Raw genomic sequence first — 15,476 nt, forward strand, 5'->3', positions numbered from 1 at the left:
AACATGAGGTACACAGAATATGTTGACTACACAACCATACACAATTCAATGGGAAACTACACAACCATACACAAGTCAATGGGAAACTACACAACCATACACAAGTCAATGGGAAACTATACAACCATACACAAGTCAATGGGAATTGACACAACCATACACCAGTCAATAGGAAACTACACAACCATACACATGTCAATGGGAAACTACACAACCATGCACAAGTCAATGGGAAACTACACAACCATACACAAGTCACTGGGAAACTACACAACCATACACCAGTCAATGGGAAACTATACAACCATACACAAGTCAATGGGAATTGACACAACCATACACCAGTCAATAGGAAACTACACAATCATACACATGTCAATGGGAAACTACACAACCATACACAAGTCAATGGGAAACTACACAACCATACACAAGTCAATGGGAAACTACACAACCATACACAAGTCAATGGGACACTTCACAACCATACACCAGTCAATGGGAAACTATACAACCATACACAAGTCAATGGGAAATTACACAACCATACACAAGTCAATGGGAATATACACAACCATAGACAATTTCAGAGATGCCAAGTCCAGAGGCCAGCTATGCATAAGATGCTGTTGCTGTTCATGTGAGCGTGAGACAGAGCCCAAATGCGTGAGTCTCACGCCTAATGCGTGAGTCTCACGCCTAATGCGTGAGACTTGGTAGGTTTTACTCCCCCCCCCCCCCCCCCCCGCAAAAAAAAAAAATAGACAAAACAGTTGGGAAATTCAGGCACAGCAAGAAAAGGATAAATTAGACAGATAATGCAAACTGATGTTGCAAAAATGCTTAGGTACATTTTGTAACAATGAAGACTGCAATGCATTGGGGCCTAGGGAGGGCGCGGCCTAAGCTACTTGTAATGTTGCCGCCCCCAAAAAATTGACTTTATTTTTCGGCAAAACATTTGTATTAAGATAAACAGAGCCCTCTACTGTTCGAATTAATAATGGTGATTATTATGTCTTAATCAGGGCTGAAAAATGAATTCTTCCCGCTCGCGTTTAAACCACCGGAGCACTCGATGTTGACAACAAGTTTCAAGATTGGAAATTGGGATACAACTCAAACACATAAACTTGCATTGTTTTCGTTCAAAAGGTAAACTAACAAATAATTTTTTACATTCATGTATATTTGTAAATGATTTATTTTCTTAAAAATTAAATAGTCTTTAGAACTACATAAATCGGTCACTTGCTGACATATGGCTGGATTCCCTACGTGACGTTGTCGTTGTTATTGGACAAATATGTGTTCCTTCTATTGTCACATTCACTCATGATTATTTATATTATGTAACGCATGTGACGTCACGTAGGGAATCCAGCCATATATTAGCAAGTGACCTATTTATGTGGGCGTTCCTGAAGACTATTATTTTTAAAGACAGTGTACTAGTGGTAATTGCCAAAGACCAGTCTTATCTCTTTCTGTATCTCAACATATGCATAACAAACCTGTGAAAATTTGAGCTCAATTGGTCGCCAAAAATGCGAGATAATAATGAAAGAAAAAACACCCCTGTCACACAAACTTGTATGCTTTCAGATGCTTGATTTCAAGACCTCAAGTTCTAAATCTGAGGTCTCAAAATCAAGTTGATGGAAAATTACTTCTTTCTCAAAAACTACTCCACTTCAGAGGGAGCTGTTTCTCACAATGTTTATATTACCAACCTCTCCCCATTACTCTTTACCAAGTAAGGTTTTATGCCAATTATTTTGAGTAATTACCAATAGTGTCCACTGCCTTTAAAGAAAATAAATCATTAAAAAAACTCAGGTATATAAAAAAATATTTTTTCCAATTGAATTATTGTATAAAGATTACACGGTTCAACTAAAGCATAATTTCTTATGTATAACAGCAAACCTTTAATGTCATCGTCTCTCACACACGCACACACACATTTTTTTTTTTTGGGGGGGGGGGGGTGCATATTTGGTTTTATTGTTGTTTTGTGATTACTGGTTACCTCATAGACAAACTTTCATTTCACTATCAGAGTATTTCATTAGCCGGATGCCCATTGTGTTGACAAAGACAAAAACATAATTAAGAAGCAGACAACAATGCAATTTTAGTTCAGATTTTAATTTCAAAAAGTGACTCTTAAAAGAAATGCTGAGGGTTTTCTAAATATTGTATGCTTACTACGTTTGGTAACCACTTTTAAAATGAATGGCAATAACAAAGCTTTCGACATATTAGTTTAAAACATTTTGAGAATTTCACTTCGAAGTTAAATGGGGAAATCAGTTTGTATGCCTTTGTATCAATGTGAATATGAGATGAATTACTGCAGGAAACACTTCTTAGATTGTTTATTTCTTATTTAGGATAATTCTTCCTACATGGAAAAATTCGCTCGTATTAAAAACGCGGCCACCTTTTCAAAAGAAACTTTCACTAAGTTATTTTGCATAATTTTTTCCTACATCTACATTTTATAGGGTTAAAACAATCGAACGGTTTCAAAAACCAATGATATTATATACTTTGCCTTGAAACTCAATCCGTAAACGTAATACAGACGAAATCTATCACTTTGGTGTTATTATTAATATTAGAAACTATCAAGAGCTAAATCAATCAATTATTGTTCCAAACATGTTGTTATCTGTCCATCGTCTTCACTCTAACAGAAAATCGAGAAACTCCACGTCGGAAAGCGCACGCTCAGAAGGATTCGGGTCAACTGAAAGTAGAGAAAAATACGATAAATTATTCCTCGAAAAATAACAAATTTTTGCAATTATCATTATCATGATGACACCAACTTCCAATCACTCTTGAACAAGTTGCGGAAGCTATTTTAGTTGTAGTCTTTCCTTATTAGTTATGGTTCCTGTGGTACAATTTCCTTATACCAACCCATTCAAATTAATTAGTGATTAGATAGGGGGCCTAAAGTTTTACTGATTGCTCATTATATGACGATTTGCCTGCCCTTACCACATAGCTTGTCTTCACACGTATATCCCTTGGGGCACCTTTTGCATGGAGTTCCTTTCTTATATGGACTTGTGAAGAAGCTGTTACCTCTACAAGAATATTGGAATGAAAGTAAAATAATGATTTAAGTTTTATGAGTACCTGTGTAGAAAATGGTCAAAAATGGTTAAAACAATAAGTTTTAACAGAAGGTTCATAAGTAAACATCAACTTCCTGTCATGGGTTACGTGGCCTTTAAAATTCAAGAAGGAATACTGGTAATCCCGACTGAAATCGTTTTGAAACTTTCCATGTTGGGATCGAGGTAAATACAGAAACTAATTCTAAAGTGACACTACGTGTGGTCTGGTCTGAAAACGGGTTATCTTCAGGAGTAAAAACTGACTGTTAGTTAAACTAACCCAGGTCCGTAGAAGCAGGTTACAAGGGAAATACCATCTTCTTGGCACACATTCTTAGCGCATCCAATAAACTCCGTCTTTGCCCTGACAACCTGTGAATGGGATTTAAATCAATTCGTTATATTAAAAATGCAATTAATTCCCTTGGGGTCCTTTGTGAAACACCTCACAAGGGCACCCCCGTAAGCTCACAGAAAACTTTCAAACTTAAGTCATCCAGGATATACAGTTAAACTCACTTGTGTGTAACGACCACAGGTAGGCGCGACGCCATCTTTGCTGACGCATCTTCTCATCTTGTAGGAGTAATATTCAAATTCATTCCCCCATGAGTTCACGATGGCTGTCATGTCTAGCTTGTCCGTAGCCTCTGACCAATGATTCTGACCAATCCTCTTGAAGTTCTCTTTCATTGCGGATGGTTCGGAATTAAGAAATCGGTTATTGCCCTTTTTACATTGAGCAACCCAGTCATTTGCTCCATTGGCCAAGACATCGCTCCATTGCTGTATGGTGGGATGGACAAGAACTACAGATTAAAGGTGATTTGGTGTGGGCTGGAATTTATCTAATCCAGGGCCCATATGTTTATCCGGTTTGCGGTTTGAAACTACTTTGCTGTGTAAATTGTTCTTAAGAAAGTTGTTTTGCTCCCTTTAATCCTTCGAATGATGAGAATGATGTGTTTTCTTGTTTGGCTCCGGTAACCACGTAATACGAGATTTCACATTCTTTGTCCCAATTTAAAACTTGCGCCTTTCAAATTGTTTTAGGTTCCCCCTCCCTAGGTTTTACCTTTTTACTTTACAATTTTGTCAAGATTGTCAAATAAAAACCAATAAACAAACACAATTATTTGAATTAATGATATTTATTGCTGTTGCAGACGTTCTTTAGGAACACATACCAGCGCAAAGGATATTTGAAAGAAGAAAAAAAAGTAAAAACGTTCAGATTGGACAACTGAATTGTTTGGAGATAATGGACTCACGAGTTTGATCATATTGGAGGAAGTAGGCTGAACGGCCCTGCGCCAAATGTTGTGGACATCCAAAACTGTCTTCTTTTCATCTTCCGTTAATAATTCAGCGTGGATGCAGACGCAAAAAGCTAAGAGAAAAACGAAGGAACGGACGAACGCCATGATCAAAATGGTCCGACCCACAGTAAAGGTTGAAACACTCTCCAACTATTGCACAGCGACTCTTGTCAGTTCACTGTTAGTTCCAGAGTGGCACCGTCTTACTCAATGGTCCTACAATTGACAAGATCTCCACAAACCATGAATTAAAATACCTCAGTAGAGACGCGGTGTGTGGCTCTATTATGTTGTTTTATACAAAAACATCTTTAGAAATAACACCTTTTGGGAAACCTTTGAAATGCTTGTTGCGTAACAGACCATTCTATTCGGTGATCTTCTTTTCCATTTTGAGATGTTGTTGTTCAGGGACCTACTTTCTTATTTTGTTTAACAACAACTGATTTTAGTAAAGTTGCCCATGATTGATGTCTTTTTACCCCCTATGCCACTCTGTCCTCTGGCGTAAGGGAGTATCGTTTTTAAAGGAACACGTTGCCTTGGATCGGACGAGTTGGTCAAAACAAAAGCGTTTGTAACCGTTTTTTATAAAATGCATATGGTTGGAAAGATGTTTTAAAAGTAGAACACAATTATCCACACAAGTTTGCCTCAAAATTGCGTGGTTTTCCTTCTACTGTGCGAACTAACATGGTCGGCCATTTATGGGAGTCAAAATTTTGACCCCCATAAATGGCCGACGTGTTAGTCGACGAGGTTAAAGGAAAATCACGCAATTTCGAGGCATGTTTGTGTGGATCATTGTATTCTACTTTTACAACATCTTTCTACCCATATGCATTTTATAAAAAAACGGTTACAAACGCTTTTCAAAGACCAACTCGACCGATCCAAGGCAACGTGTTCCTTTAACTGTTCCTATGTTGTTTTGCGTACGTTTTCAAATGAATCAACAGTGACATGTCATGCTGTACAAGTCATTTCTTTTCCAGAACAACCGTTCTCTAAGAACAATCTCTACCTGGCAAAAAAGTAGATACACACATGGCGTTAGCGCAAACCTATATCGATACCTCTCCATGCAATGCCTCAAATTCTATAACCCTAGGATACTGCCAAGCCCCAAGAGTTTGTGCATTGTTGAACTGAATTGAACTATTCGCTGTGACTGGACAACTAAAAACTTAAAAGCATGCAGTAAATTTTCGTTCAGATTGTTTAAAGGTTCCAAAGCGATTAGCCTTTCTAAAAAAATGGTGTCACAATGGGATTGCTGTTTGGTTTGGGTGGTTATGATTCGGTTTACCCAAACCTACTACTGTGTGTCATAGCCTTTTATACATCAAAATGCCTTTTTGGTATAAAAATACAGGAAATAATTGTTTACCGATTAAAGGTGGTTTTCTGATGAAACCTGTTTTGTTCTAAAATTATAAATAATAAAAAATAAATAAAAAATGAAACAAAACAGACAGCAAAAATTAAATGAACAAAGACAGCAATAACTGGAGATTTGTTAAGAAATACAATTATTCAAAAATAACTCATTTTATTAACAAGCTGTCTAGATAATATATTTTATAAAAAAAAAATTGTCAGCATAAGAAAATGTATGCATCCCATTTATTTGCAAAACAAAGATCATTTTAGCAGACTGAACATGTTTTTCAAACATAAAGATCCATTTAAGTGTCCAACTTTGGATTATGGCTGCAACTTCATTTGTTTTCTTTGATTAAATTTTGTTTTATTTCTTGCATAATGTTGATCATAACATAACTTGATGAAAATGGGGGTAACTTAATATTCTAGGAATGATTCCATTAAGACAAAAGATTAATGAAGTTGGAATAAATTTATATCTTGGATGTGCTACTGCAGTTATGCTTTTGGATTGTTTATATTAGGGACTATTCTTAAAGGCACTGTACACGTTTGGTAATTGTCAAAGACCAGTGTTCTCACTCGGCGTATCCAATCATATAAACATTAAATAACAAGCCTGTGAAAATTTGGGCTCAATTGGTCATCAAAGTTGCTAGAAAATATGACGAATTTGTGTGCTTTCAGAACTAAAATACTTCAGAGGGAGTCGTTTTCCACAGTGTTTTATACTATCAACAGCTCCCCATTACTCGTTGCTAAGTCAGTTTTTAAGTTAATAATCGTCTAGAGTAATAACCAAACGGGTACCTTCCCTTTAAGGAATTTTGCGATGATCTCAAAAATGCAACTTATGATTGTGATTTGTTAATTTTGTCTGTATTGCAGGTATTCAAAATGATTTTTCTCCATGGCAGGACCAATAAAAATTGAATTGAATTGAATTGAAATGAAATTTTCAAATGTGAGTTTTATACATCTACATTAAATTAGGGTTAAATAATTTAACGGTTCAAAAAACCAACAGTAACCTTTCCCCAAATACACACAGAGCCCCACCCCCACCCCCACCCCCCTAGCGTGATTATGAAAACAGTCACATTGTGTCTGTAGACAAAGGCTTTAGAAGATTAAACCTGAGATTGTGGAAGTAAACACAAGAGGTGTTCAAAGGGCAGGTTGTGTAGACATGTCTGACAACGATCTGGTAATTGTTTCATTCGTTTCAGGATGTTTTTTATATCTTGAGCAGACATGTTGGATGGTAGATTACGTGCCATGCGAACTGCTTCTCCCTGCAACAGAAAAGTAAACGAAAATAAATATAAAAATGTAATAATAAAAAAATTGATATTGTGTTTGAAAAAGTTTCAGAACACAACGACAGTCAGGGAGCAGAGAAAGATTTTAGCAATGACCAGGGCACTAATGTAAAGCGTATTAATTCATTAAAGACATTGGACACTTTCAGTACAGAATTTTTTGTTTAAGTTCACAGATTTACAAATAACTCACAGGGTTTACAGAAGGTAACGGTCAAAGACTTCTCTTGAAATAGTAATCCATGAAATGCTTTACTTTTTGAGAAAACATAAAAACAATATAAGTTCTCGATATCGAGAACTATGGATTTATTTTAAGTGTGCGGAAACAAGGGTAGGTTTTCTCATTATCTTCTCCCAACTGCGATGACCGATTGAGCCTTAATTTTCACAGAATTGTTATTTTATTAAGAATTGCGATACACGAAGTGTGGGCCTTGGACATTATTGTTTCCCGAAAGTGTCCAATGGCTTTAATGTATATTGCGCTAGATAAGACAAGTTATTTAGATTATTAATGACACTGGAAGCTTCAAGAAAAGATAAAAGCAGACTAAAAGATTGCACATAAGTGGTTCGTCCAAGTGTTCCTGGTCTGATTGGCGCCCCATCACCTTGTTAACCATAACATGTACTAGGTACTATAAAGGAAAAGGTTTCATGCTTCAAAAACATGGTTTTTACATACCTTGCAAGACAAAGTAACAAGGGCTTTGATACGCCCCCTAAGGGTGTGATTAAGCACGATATAAGAACCATGCATTATTATTCATATATATTTATTTTAGGAGATAAATCTAATCCAAATCTGAGATTGGTAAAGATACACACTGACCTTGAGGTAGTTAGTGACTTTAAGTGGTCGACATTGACCCAGCTCTAGACGTGGCTCAACTTTGATAAACTCTAGTATCTCCTTAAGATCATCTATCCCATAATAGTTTATCAGCTTTGTCATGGCAACTACTTGAAGTTTGATCTCCTTTGTATCTGAATCTATAAAATCAGACGAGAGACTTTTAAAGACACTCGACCCTATTGGTAATTGTCAATGACCAGTCTTCTCACTTGGTGTATCTTGCATAAAATAACAAACCATGAAAATTTGAGCTCAATTGGTCGTCGAAGTTGCAAGATAAAAGTGAAAGAAAAAACACCCTTGTCACAAGAAGTTGTGTGCGTTTAGATGGTTGATTTAGATACCTCAAATTCTAAATCTGAGGTCTCAAAATAAAATTTGTGGAAAATTACTTCTTTTTCGAAAAACTATGACACTTCAGAGAGAGCCATTTCTCACAATGTTTTACACTACCAACCTCTCTCCATTACTCATTAACAAGTAAGGTTTTATGCTATTAATTATTTTGAGTAATTACCAATAGTGTCCACTGCCTTTAAGTGTTTATTCACACCCTTTGCTCCAAACATCAGTTGTTATCATCAAACAAATAAAGTTTGGAATGTTGGATTTCGTTTTGAATTTTATTTGAACTTCTTTTGAACTTGTATGTATTAACTGCGGTTATTGCTGCTACAAAACAATTTTTGCAACTTATATAACACAGTTGCAATTTACACATCGAAAAATTAATAAATTGAAAATGCTAATTTCCCAAATTTACATAAGGCACTACTTTATCACTGACAAGGTGGATGTGTCTTAAAGGGAAGGTACACGTTTGGTAGTTACTCAAAACAAATATTAACTTAAAAACTGACTTGGTAACGAGCATTGGAGAGCTGTTAATAGTATAAAACATTGTGAGAATCGGCTCCCTCTGAAGTAACGTAGTTTTCGAGAAAGAGGTAATTTCTCACCAAAATATCAAAGACTTCATGCTAGAAATATTTTATTCCTATCAGAAAGCACACAAATTCGTCCAATAAGGGTGTTTTTTCTTTCATCAATTTTTCGCAACTTCGATGACCAATTGAGCAAAAATCTTCACAGGTTTGTTATTTTATGCCTATGATGGGATACACTGGTCTTGGGCAATTACCAAATGTGTACAGAGCCTTTAAAGGATCTGATGCTTTTGGTAATGACGCTGAAAATGATTGGCTATAAAAACTTAGCTTTGGATAGCATTATGCATTTTGAGAAACTTTTCACATGAAATTAATGCAGTTATGGAAAATGATACCACTTTCCCCAAACATTTGAATCCGAGAGAAACTTTTCTCAGATTGTGTATTCCAATTCTGGAGTATTCCAGTTCTGGATTATTCTTTGAGATTTTTGGCAATATCTCAAAAAAACAGTGGGTTGCTATTATCAGACAGACTCAGTCCCATAAAAGTTAAAGGAACGTTACAGAATATGTACAAAAGAAATCATGAAGATCACAGATTCACATAAAACTTACATGGTGAAAAAATGATGATAGAAGAAAACGTCTCTTGAAATAGTAATGTACGAAATGTCATGCTTGATAAGAATTAATTAAACTAATTTCCTGGTTGGAGTTTATCGCTTAATTAAACTTTTATTTGCATCGATGTCATGCAAAATGTGTCATTGGTTTTTCACTATTTTCTAGTGACCCAGATGGTCGAACGATCTCAAACTTCTACAGGTTTATCAGTTCATGTATATGGTGGATTACATAAAGTGCTTACACTGCCAGCAGCTGTTTTGCTAGTATAAACCAATTCTGTAATGTTCCTTTAAGGTGTCTTACCAATCGTCTGTTTGATCTGGAAACCATTGGCCATCAGTCGATCATCAGTGTAATAAATAGCAGGATCTGGCGGCCTGGAGTGACTCGATAGACTACTTGAAAGAAACATATTCCAGTTGTCATCACCACCAAGCAGCCTGAAAAGGAAAACCAATACAATAACATCTGTCACAAACTTCTCAGGCCATTTAATCAAAGTTTCATTGATTTTTTAGATTAGGAAGAATATACCTGTCATTGTGAAAGTCAACTTTTAAAACGCCAAATGGCACAACCATGATTATTGTGATGATATTTCAGGTCAAATGAATTGGGTTAATAGAACACCATGTGTGTCTCTACATGTACCTAGCAAGTAGCTACTTACTAGGTAGTACCGGTATGTTCTTTAGAGAACTTGTCTTGCTGTCTATTCTACTACCGCAGAGTAGATGTTTGTTTAATCCGGGAGACTTCTCTACTGCCATGGAGTGATTTTTTTGTTTTAATTCGGGAGACTCCTCAGTTCTAGAAAGAACTTTTCTGCCTCAACCTTTGATATAGCATTACTGTCATAGTAACAGTACATAAGAAACATTCATACAACGATACAAAAGATAACAGTACCATTCAAGAAAGAAGCTTTGTGCTTACTCTGTTTCCGTGCCTTCCAGCCTTCAAGAAAGACTAGGTTCGAAGCTTCAGGCCATTAACTGTTTTTTTTGCATTTGAACCAAAGGTCACTATGGTTGGTAAGCAATTCACAACAGCTAATCCTATTTTCTCATGTTTCAGAATTGGTGATGTTCTGTTAAACTTACTCGGGTGAAAGCATAATAGGTATATCTTCTGGTTGCCGTGGTAACTCATGTTTAGCCATCAGCCTGTAGTATAGAAGGGTCTCCTCCACTCTGAATGAAAGAGAGAAGTTGATACAGAAAATATCGGACTTTGATCACTTCATAAAAATGATAAAATATTTCATGGAACACTAGCCAAAGAGGTGAGCTGGTTGAACAATTTCGCAAGAAAGTGAAATGCAAAAACGATACCTCAGCAGAAATACATTTAGAAACTAAAATTTGAACCTGAACCCTAAAAAGGGTAAAAGTAAATAACGGTTGCAAAGACAGGGAATCACGTTGGCTTTATGGTTTCTTTCCCTGCTCAACTCTGCGGACCCTGGTTCGGATCCCACCCCAGACCAGAACCTTGCATATAGATTGGGTTTTCAGTCCCCACTTTAGTGTGTGGGTTTTCCCCCATTATTAAGGGGTTTTCCTCCCACATCTGAAACTGAACTTGTCTTCTTGTTTCCCATTCATACTGTTTGTTATTGGCGTTAATTGTGCTGTTAGATGTGTAACACATCACAAATTAAATAAAACTTTCAAAAATGACAGCTGGATCCTAAGTCAAGATCAAATAAGTAATATTATTCATTGAAGACAGCAATATCACCTGTATTGATTGAACACTCTCAGCTCATTGCCTTGGCAACCAAGCCATATACCATGTGATTCAATTGGACCAATAAGGTGAAATCCTTCATCCGGGGCTCTAAAGAATTGAGAATGAGAATAAGAAAAGGGACATTTACATTTGGTCATCAGATTGTTGGGGTATTTATGCTATTTTTCTGAAAAATCTAGGGAACAGGGAGGGAGAACTATATTAATAGACCTAATCAGCGATTTTTATATGGCACTTAATCACAGCCCGAAGGGCATATCAAAGCACATCTGCCATTATAACCCTTAGTTACTGGGCCATATATTTCATTCCTTAAACCATCTCAGCTTCCTGGGGAGTATACAGCCGGTGCTGCGAATTCCCACGCTCCCAGCTAATCATCGACATAAACCATCTCTGCCCCACATGGATAATAATATCAATACAAAATATGTAAAAATGTCTCCACAGTAGACCCAGGTATAATGAAAATAACAAGGTTACCAGTTACATTGAATCTTCATTTTGGACAATGTTTTGTTTTTTATCACTTGAAGAAAAATGAAAATCACAAAACTACTCTCAAATTAATTGAATAATTTTATATTGCCACATACCTTGCTTCTTTCGGAGTCTCTGTCGTTCTTTCCAGACCAATCAAACTGAATGATACATCTATGGTCGGTATGTCAGACGTTTCAGAAGCTGTTTGCTGATTGGCTAAAATCCTCTGTTGCTGTGACAACAGCATCTTGTCAATTAATCCCTGATTAGATGGCTACAATAAAACAAAATGCAGCAATTACAAAATATGCTGACAATTTTTAAGAATTGATTTTTTAACATCTGGAGAATTTTGAAAAAATCTGGCTGAGACAAAATGCTGAACAAAAAATTAACACTAATTGAAGGAAAAATTCTACTGGTTATTGTCACAGAATACCCACAAATTTATTAAGCAAAATCAAGATGGAGAGTCAAGAATTACCAGTGATGTCTTTTTCTTCTTTCTTGTTGGCATGTCATCTTGTGTTCTTTCAGAATCAGCAGTGAGTTTCTTCTGAGCCGTCTTTAGCTGATTTTGATATCTGCGTAGAATTAAGACATCAAATCAAAATATTGGATTGTTTTGTAGTTGATTGTTTTGATTAGTTGTAGGTTTCGAGTACAATGGGTTCTTTTACAGGCATTTCACAACACTTGGAACCAACAGCTTTACGTCCCCCTGTGAAAGTAGGGTAAAACCCGGCTCATACTTCCTCACCTGCAAATGCGAAGCGAATGTTGACATCAAAAATTTGCAACGAATAACTCGCAGCAGTTGAGCAATGTGAGAGGTGTGACATCAAATTATTGTCAAATTCACTTTGCATTCGCATTCACAGGAAGTATGAACTGGGCTTTACTCAGAACGAAGCAAACTAAAATTCAGTTAAACTGCTGCTGGATATTGATATTGATTGGTTGATGGGAATTAATACCTGTCTTCGTCTTTCCGTCCCATTTCTTCATATTTCTCTCTCATCTCTTCATCCAACTCCTCCCATTTATCTTCCACAGTCTTTGTGATTTCACTGAAGTTAGCTTTGGGGTTCTTCTTTACCACTGTTCAAAATCAAAATAAGTAAAACTTTAAAATGTAAACTTGTTATATCGGCAGAAAACACCGTTCACCGCTTAACACAATTACATTGTGAGGGTGACTTCAGATATACTGATTAGCCTTTCCAGTGACTTTGTTCATCGGAAAGTTGCCTCAAAGATTGTTAAAACTGCACTTTGTGAATGGTGAAAGTTTTATTTGAAGAAAAAATGAAACAAGTCGAATTACCCTGGACGAAATAAAGGTATTTTTTAACGGTATAAATGTAAGGTTTCCAACATTGATCATCACAATGGAATCGATCCTTATCAGACAAGGTGCATCTGAGGATAGGATGCAGTGATTTTTTGGACCCTGGAAAGACATTTAAGAAAGACTCTTGAAAGCAGATAAGACATGCCTTATACGCAGAAAGATATGGTAATAAGTTAACTGAAGATACAAACTAATTTAAATTGTTAAATTTTGCTTTATGTTTATTTGAAGTGTGAGAACAATTCTGAACTAACCTTGTGGTCTCATTTCTTTGGAGAAAAACGCAAATGGACTGAGAGGTCTTCTGATAGTTGATTGGCCAATCAGATCAAATAAGATTCCTTTGCCAACTTTCTTCTCCAATGAGAGTCTCCGTTTGCCAGGGCTTCTCTTCTGATTGGCTGAAGGGGAATATGATGTCATACTTTGGCCTCCAGGAGAGATGCTGTCAGGTAACCTGACTCTATCCCCGCTATTGCTTTGGGGTTGTACACATGGTTCACAGACTAATGAAGTCTGAAAAGATGAAGCTGATTTTCCAACAACATGATTGGCTGATAGTTGATTGGGTGCATTGTGATTGGTCACAAGTTTCTCTCTGTTTGCATTTGTAGGGATAAGTAAGGTTGCAGGTTGTATTACTTTGCCATCTTTGTTTGTTAGTCCTCTTCCTTTACTCCAGTCAGTAAGACTTAATGATCTGTTCACTGATGGGTTATCATCCATACAATCCAATGAGATTGACCCACGGCTGCCTTCCACTGATGCTATCTCTGAGGTATTGGACTCAATTGAACAATTCTCACGTTCCTGTGGTCCATTCTCAAGAACACTGTCAATGTTGTCATCAAATTCAATATCCTCATCAAATATACTAAAATTGAGCTGAAACGCTTCTTCTTTGCCCGAACCAGCTGTACTTCCCAAATCATCTTGAGTTTCATTAGGGACATCTTCACACGATGCGATGTTAGAGTCTTGAATAGGTGATGACTCCATCAGTGACTCAATTCGTATCTCTGGTGTTCTTATACCATCTTCATGTACATCTTCCTTATTGTCAGAACGGTTTTCCTCAGTAACTGTGTCATCATGGAGATTGGGAATAATATTGTCCTCTAATAACATGGAATGATGGTTTGTTGTTTTGGTATTGTCTTCCAGTAACATTTCATGCAAATTTTTTGTTTTAGTGTTGCATACAGTGTTGTCCGTCATTAGTATTGGAAAATGGTTTGTTGTTTTGGTGTTGCATACAATATTGTCCTCCAATAACATTGGATGATGGGTTGTTGTTTTGGTGTTGCATACAATATTGTCCTCTTGTTGAAGTGATGTAGTCCCAACTGCTGGAAGGTGATTACTGGGATAAACTTCTTCAAGTAACTCTGATAGAACTGAAAATACATCCTCCTGAAAAATATGGGAAGACATTTGACACTTTTATTCCACTTTTGAAGAAAAAAAATTGCCTTATAAAAAATTACAGTCACTTTTTATTTCCTTTTCCAGTTGAGTTGACATATGTTGTGGATCCTACGAGTTCAATGATTCAGCTTTTGAAACCACTTCCGCCAAATGACATCTTTAGATTCATTTTTTTGACAGAATTACAGCAGATACTTTTTTCTTCTACTGTGATATTCTTTGTTTTTGCTTTCAACGTGTAGCGTTAATTTAACCTGTTCAAAGAGTCACAACAGGTTCTGGATAACATGCCTTTGTCCTATTAGTGTTCAAATGTGGCATACAAAAATGGACAGGCTGCCACCAAAGGTCATCATCATATTCCGAGATGCCAAATTTTAGGCTTATAGCCGAGGTTCAGCAAATCTCAGTGAGTGCTACTGATTTTTTTTCAGACAACATCAAATCAGAAGACTAAATATAAGAACCATTGTTTCAGGGTTTCATTGTGGTAACGATATTTTCAAAGAAAAATGATAAATCAAAAAGCTCAAAACATTTCAGAAAATAAATACATGAAGTAGTGATGTTAGAAATGATTGAATATGTAGATTGACTATAAAAATTAACAACTGGCATTTTGTACCTTATTCTGGAGCATCACTTTGGTTTTATTGGGTTCCAGGTTCACATCCACACAGTGTGTAGGTACTGTGATGCTGAGAAACATTGTCAGGTAGCGTATAGATGAAGTGTCTTGCTTTACTGCTTGGCAGTATGCTAGCTTCACCATCTTAGAATGAAGAAACAATAAGATGTAAGATAGGTATGAGCACAGGAAGATGTGTAGGTATGGTGATGCTGAGAAACATTGTCAGGTATCGTATAGATGAAGTGTCTTGCTTTACTGCTTGGCAGTCACTAGCTTCACCATCTTA

General features: G+C 36.4%; 2 protein-coding genes across 3 annotated transcripts in view; both read right to left on the reverse strand.

Annotated features, from left to right (window-relative positions):
• Positions 1–1,984: 1,984 nt before the first annotated feature.
• LOC139948849 (peptidase inhibitor 16-like) lies at positions 1,985–4,678 on the reverse strand. Its single transcript, XM_071947197.1, has 5 exons — positions 4,406–4,678; positions 3,654–3,920; positions 3,415–3,506; positions 3,013–3,101; positions 1,985–2,755 (listed from the first exon to the last, which is right to left on the reverse strand). The coding sequence occupies exons 1-5, from the start codon at positions 4,556–4,558 to the stop codon at positions 2,691–2,693; spliced, it is 666 nt and encodes a 221-aa protein (XP_071803298.1). The 5' UTR covers positions 4,559–4,678; the 3' UTR covers positions 1,985–2,690.
• Positions 4,679–6,021: 1,343 nt separating this feature from the next.
• LOC139949061 (PMS1 protein homolog 1-like) overlaps positions 6,022–15,476 on the reverse strand; it is a 31,691-nt gene continuing 22,236 nt past the window's right edge. For both annotated transcript variants that reach the window (XM_071947463.1, XM_071947464.1), the window contains exons 6-15: positions 15,185–15,331; positions 13,386–14,544; positions 12,755–12,878; positions 12,262–12,361; positions 11,891–12,051; positions 11,283–11,381; positions 10,643–10,732; positions 9,843–9,979; positions 7,997–8,157; positions 6,022–7,134 (exon numbers count right to left, since the gene is read on the reverse strand). In XM_071947463.1, coding sequence (XP_071803564.1) covers positions 6,970–7,134; positions 7,997–8,157; positions 9,843–9,979; positions 10,643–10,732; positions 11,283–11,381; positions 11,891–12,051; positions 12,262–12,361; positions 12,755–12,878; positions 13,386–14,544; positions 15,185–15,331 — 2,343 coding nt within the window. In that variant the 3' untranslated portion in view covers positions 6,022–6,969. The remainder of the gene's footprint in view (positions 7,135–7,996; positions 8,158–9,842; positions 9,980–10,642; positions 10,733–11,282; positions 11,382–11,890; positions 12,052–12,261; positions 12,362–12,754; positions 12,879–13,385; positions 14,545–15,184; positions 15,332–15,476) is intronic.

Source organism: Asterias amurensis, chromosome 16 (assembly GCF_032118995.1).
Source record: "Asterias amurensis chromosome 16, ASM3211899v1".
In the NCBI taxonomy this organism is placed as follows: Eukaryota; Metazoa; Echinodermata; class Asteroidea; order Forcipulatida; family Asteriidae; genus Asterias; species Asterias amurensis.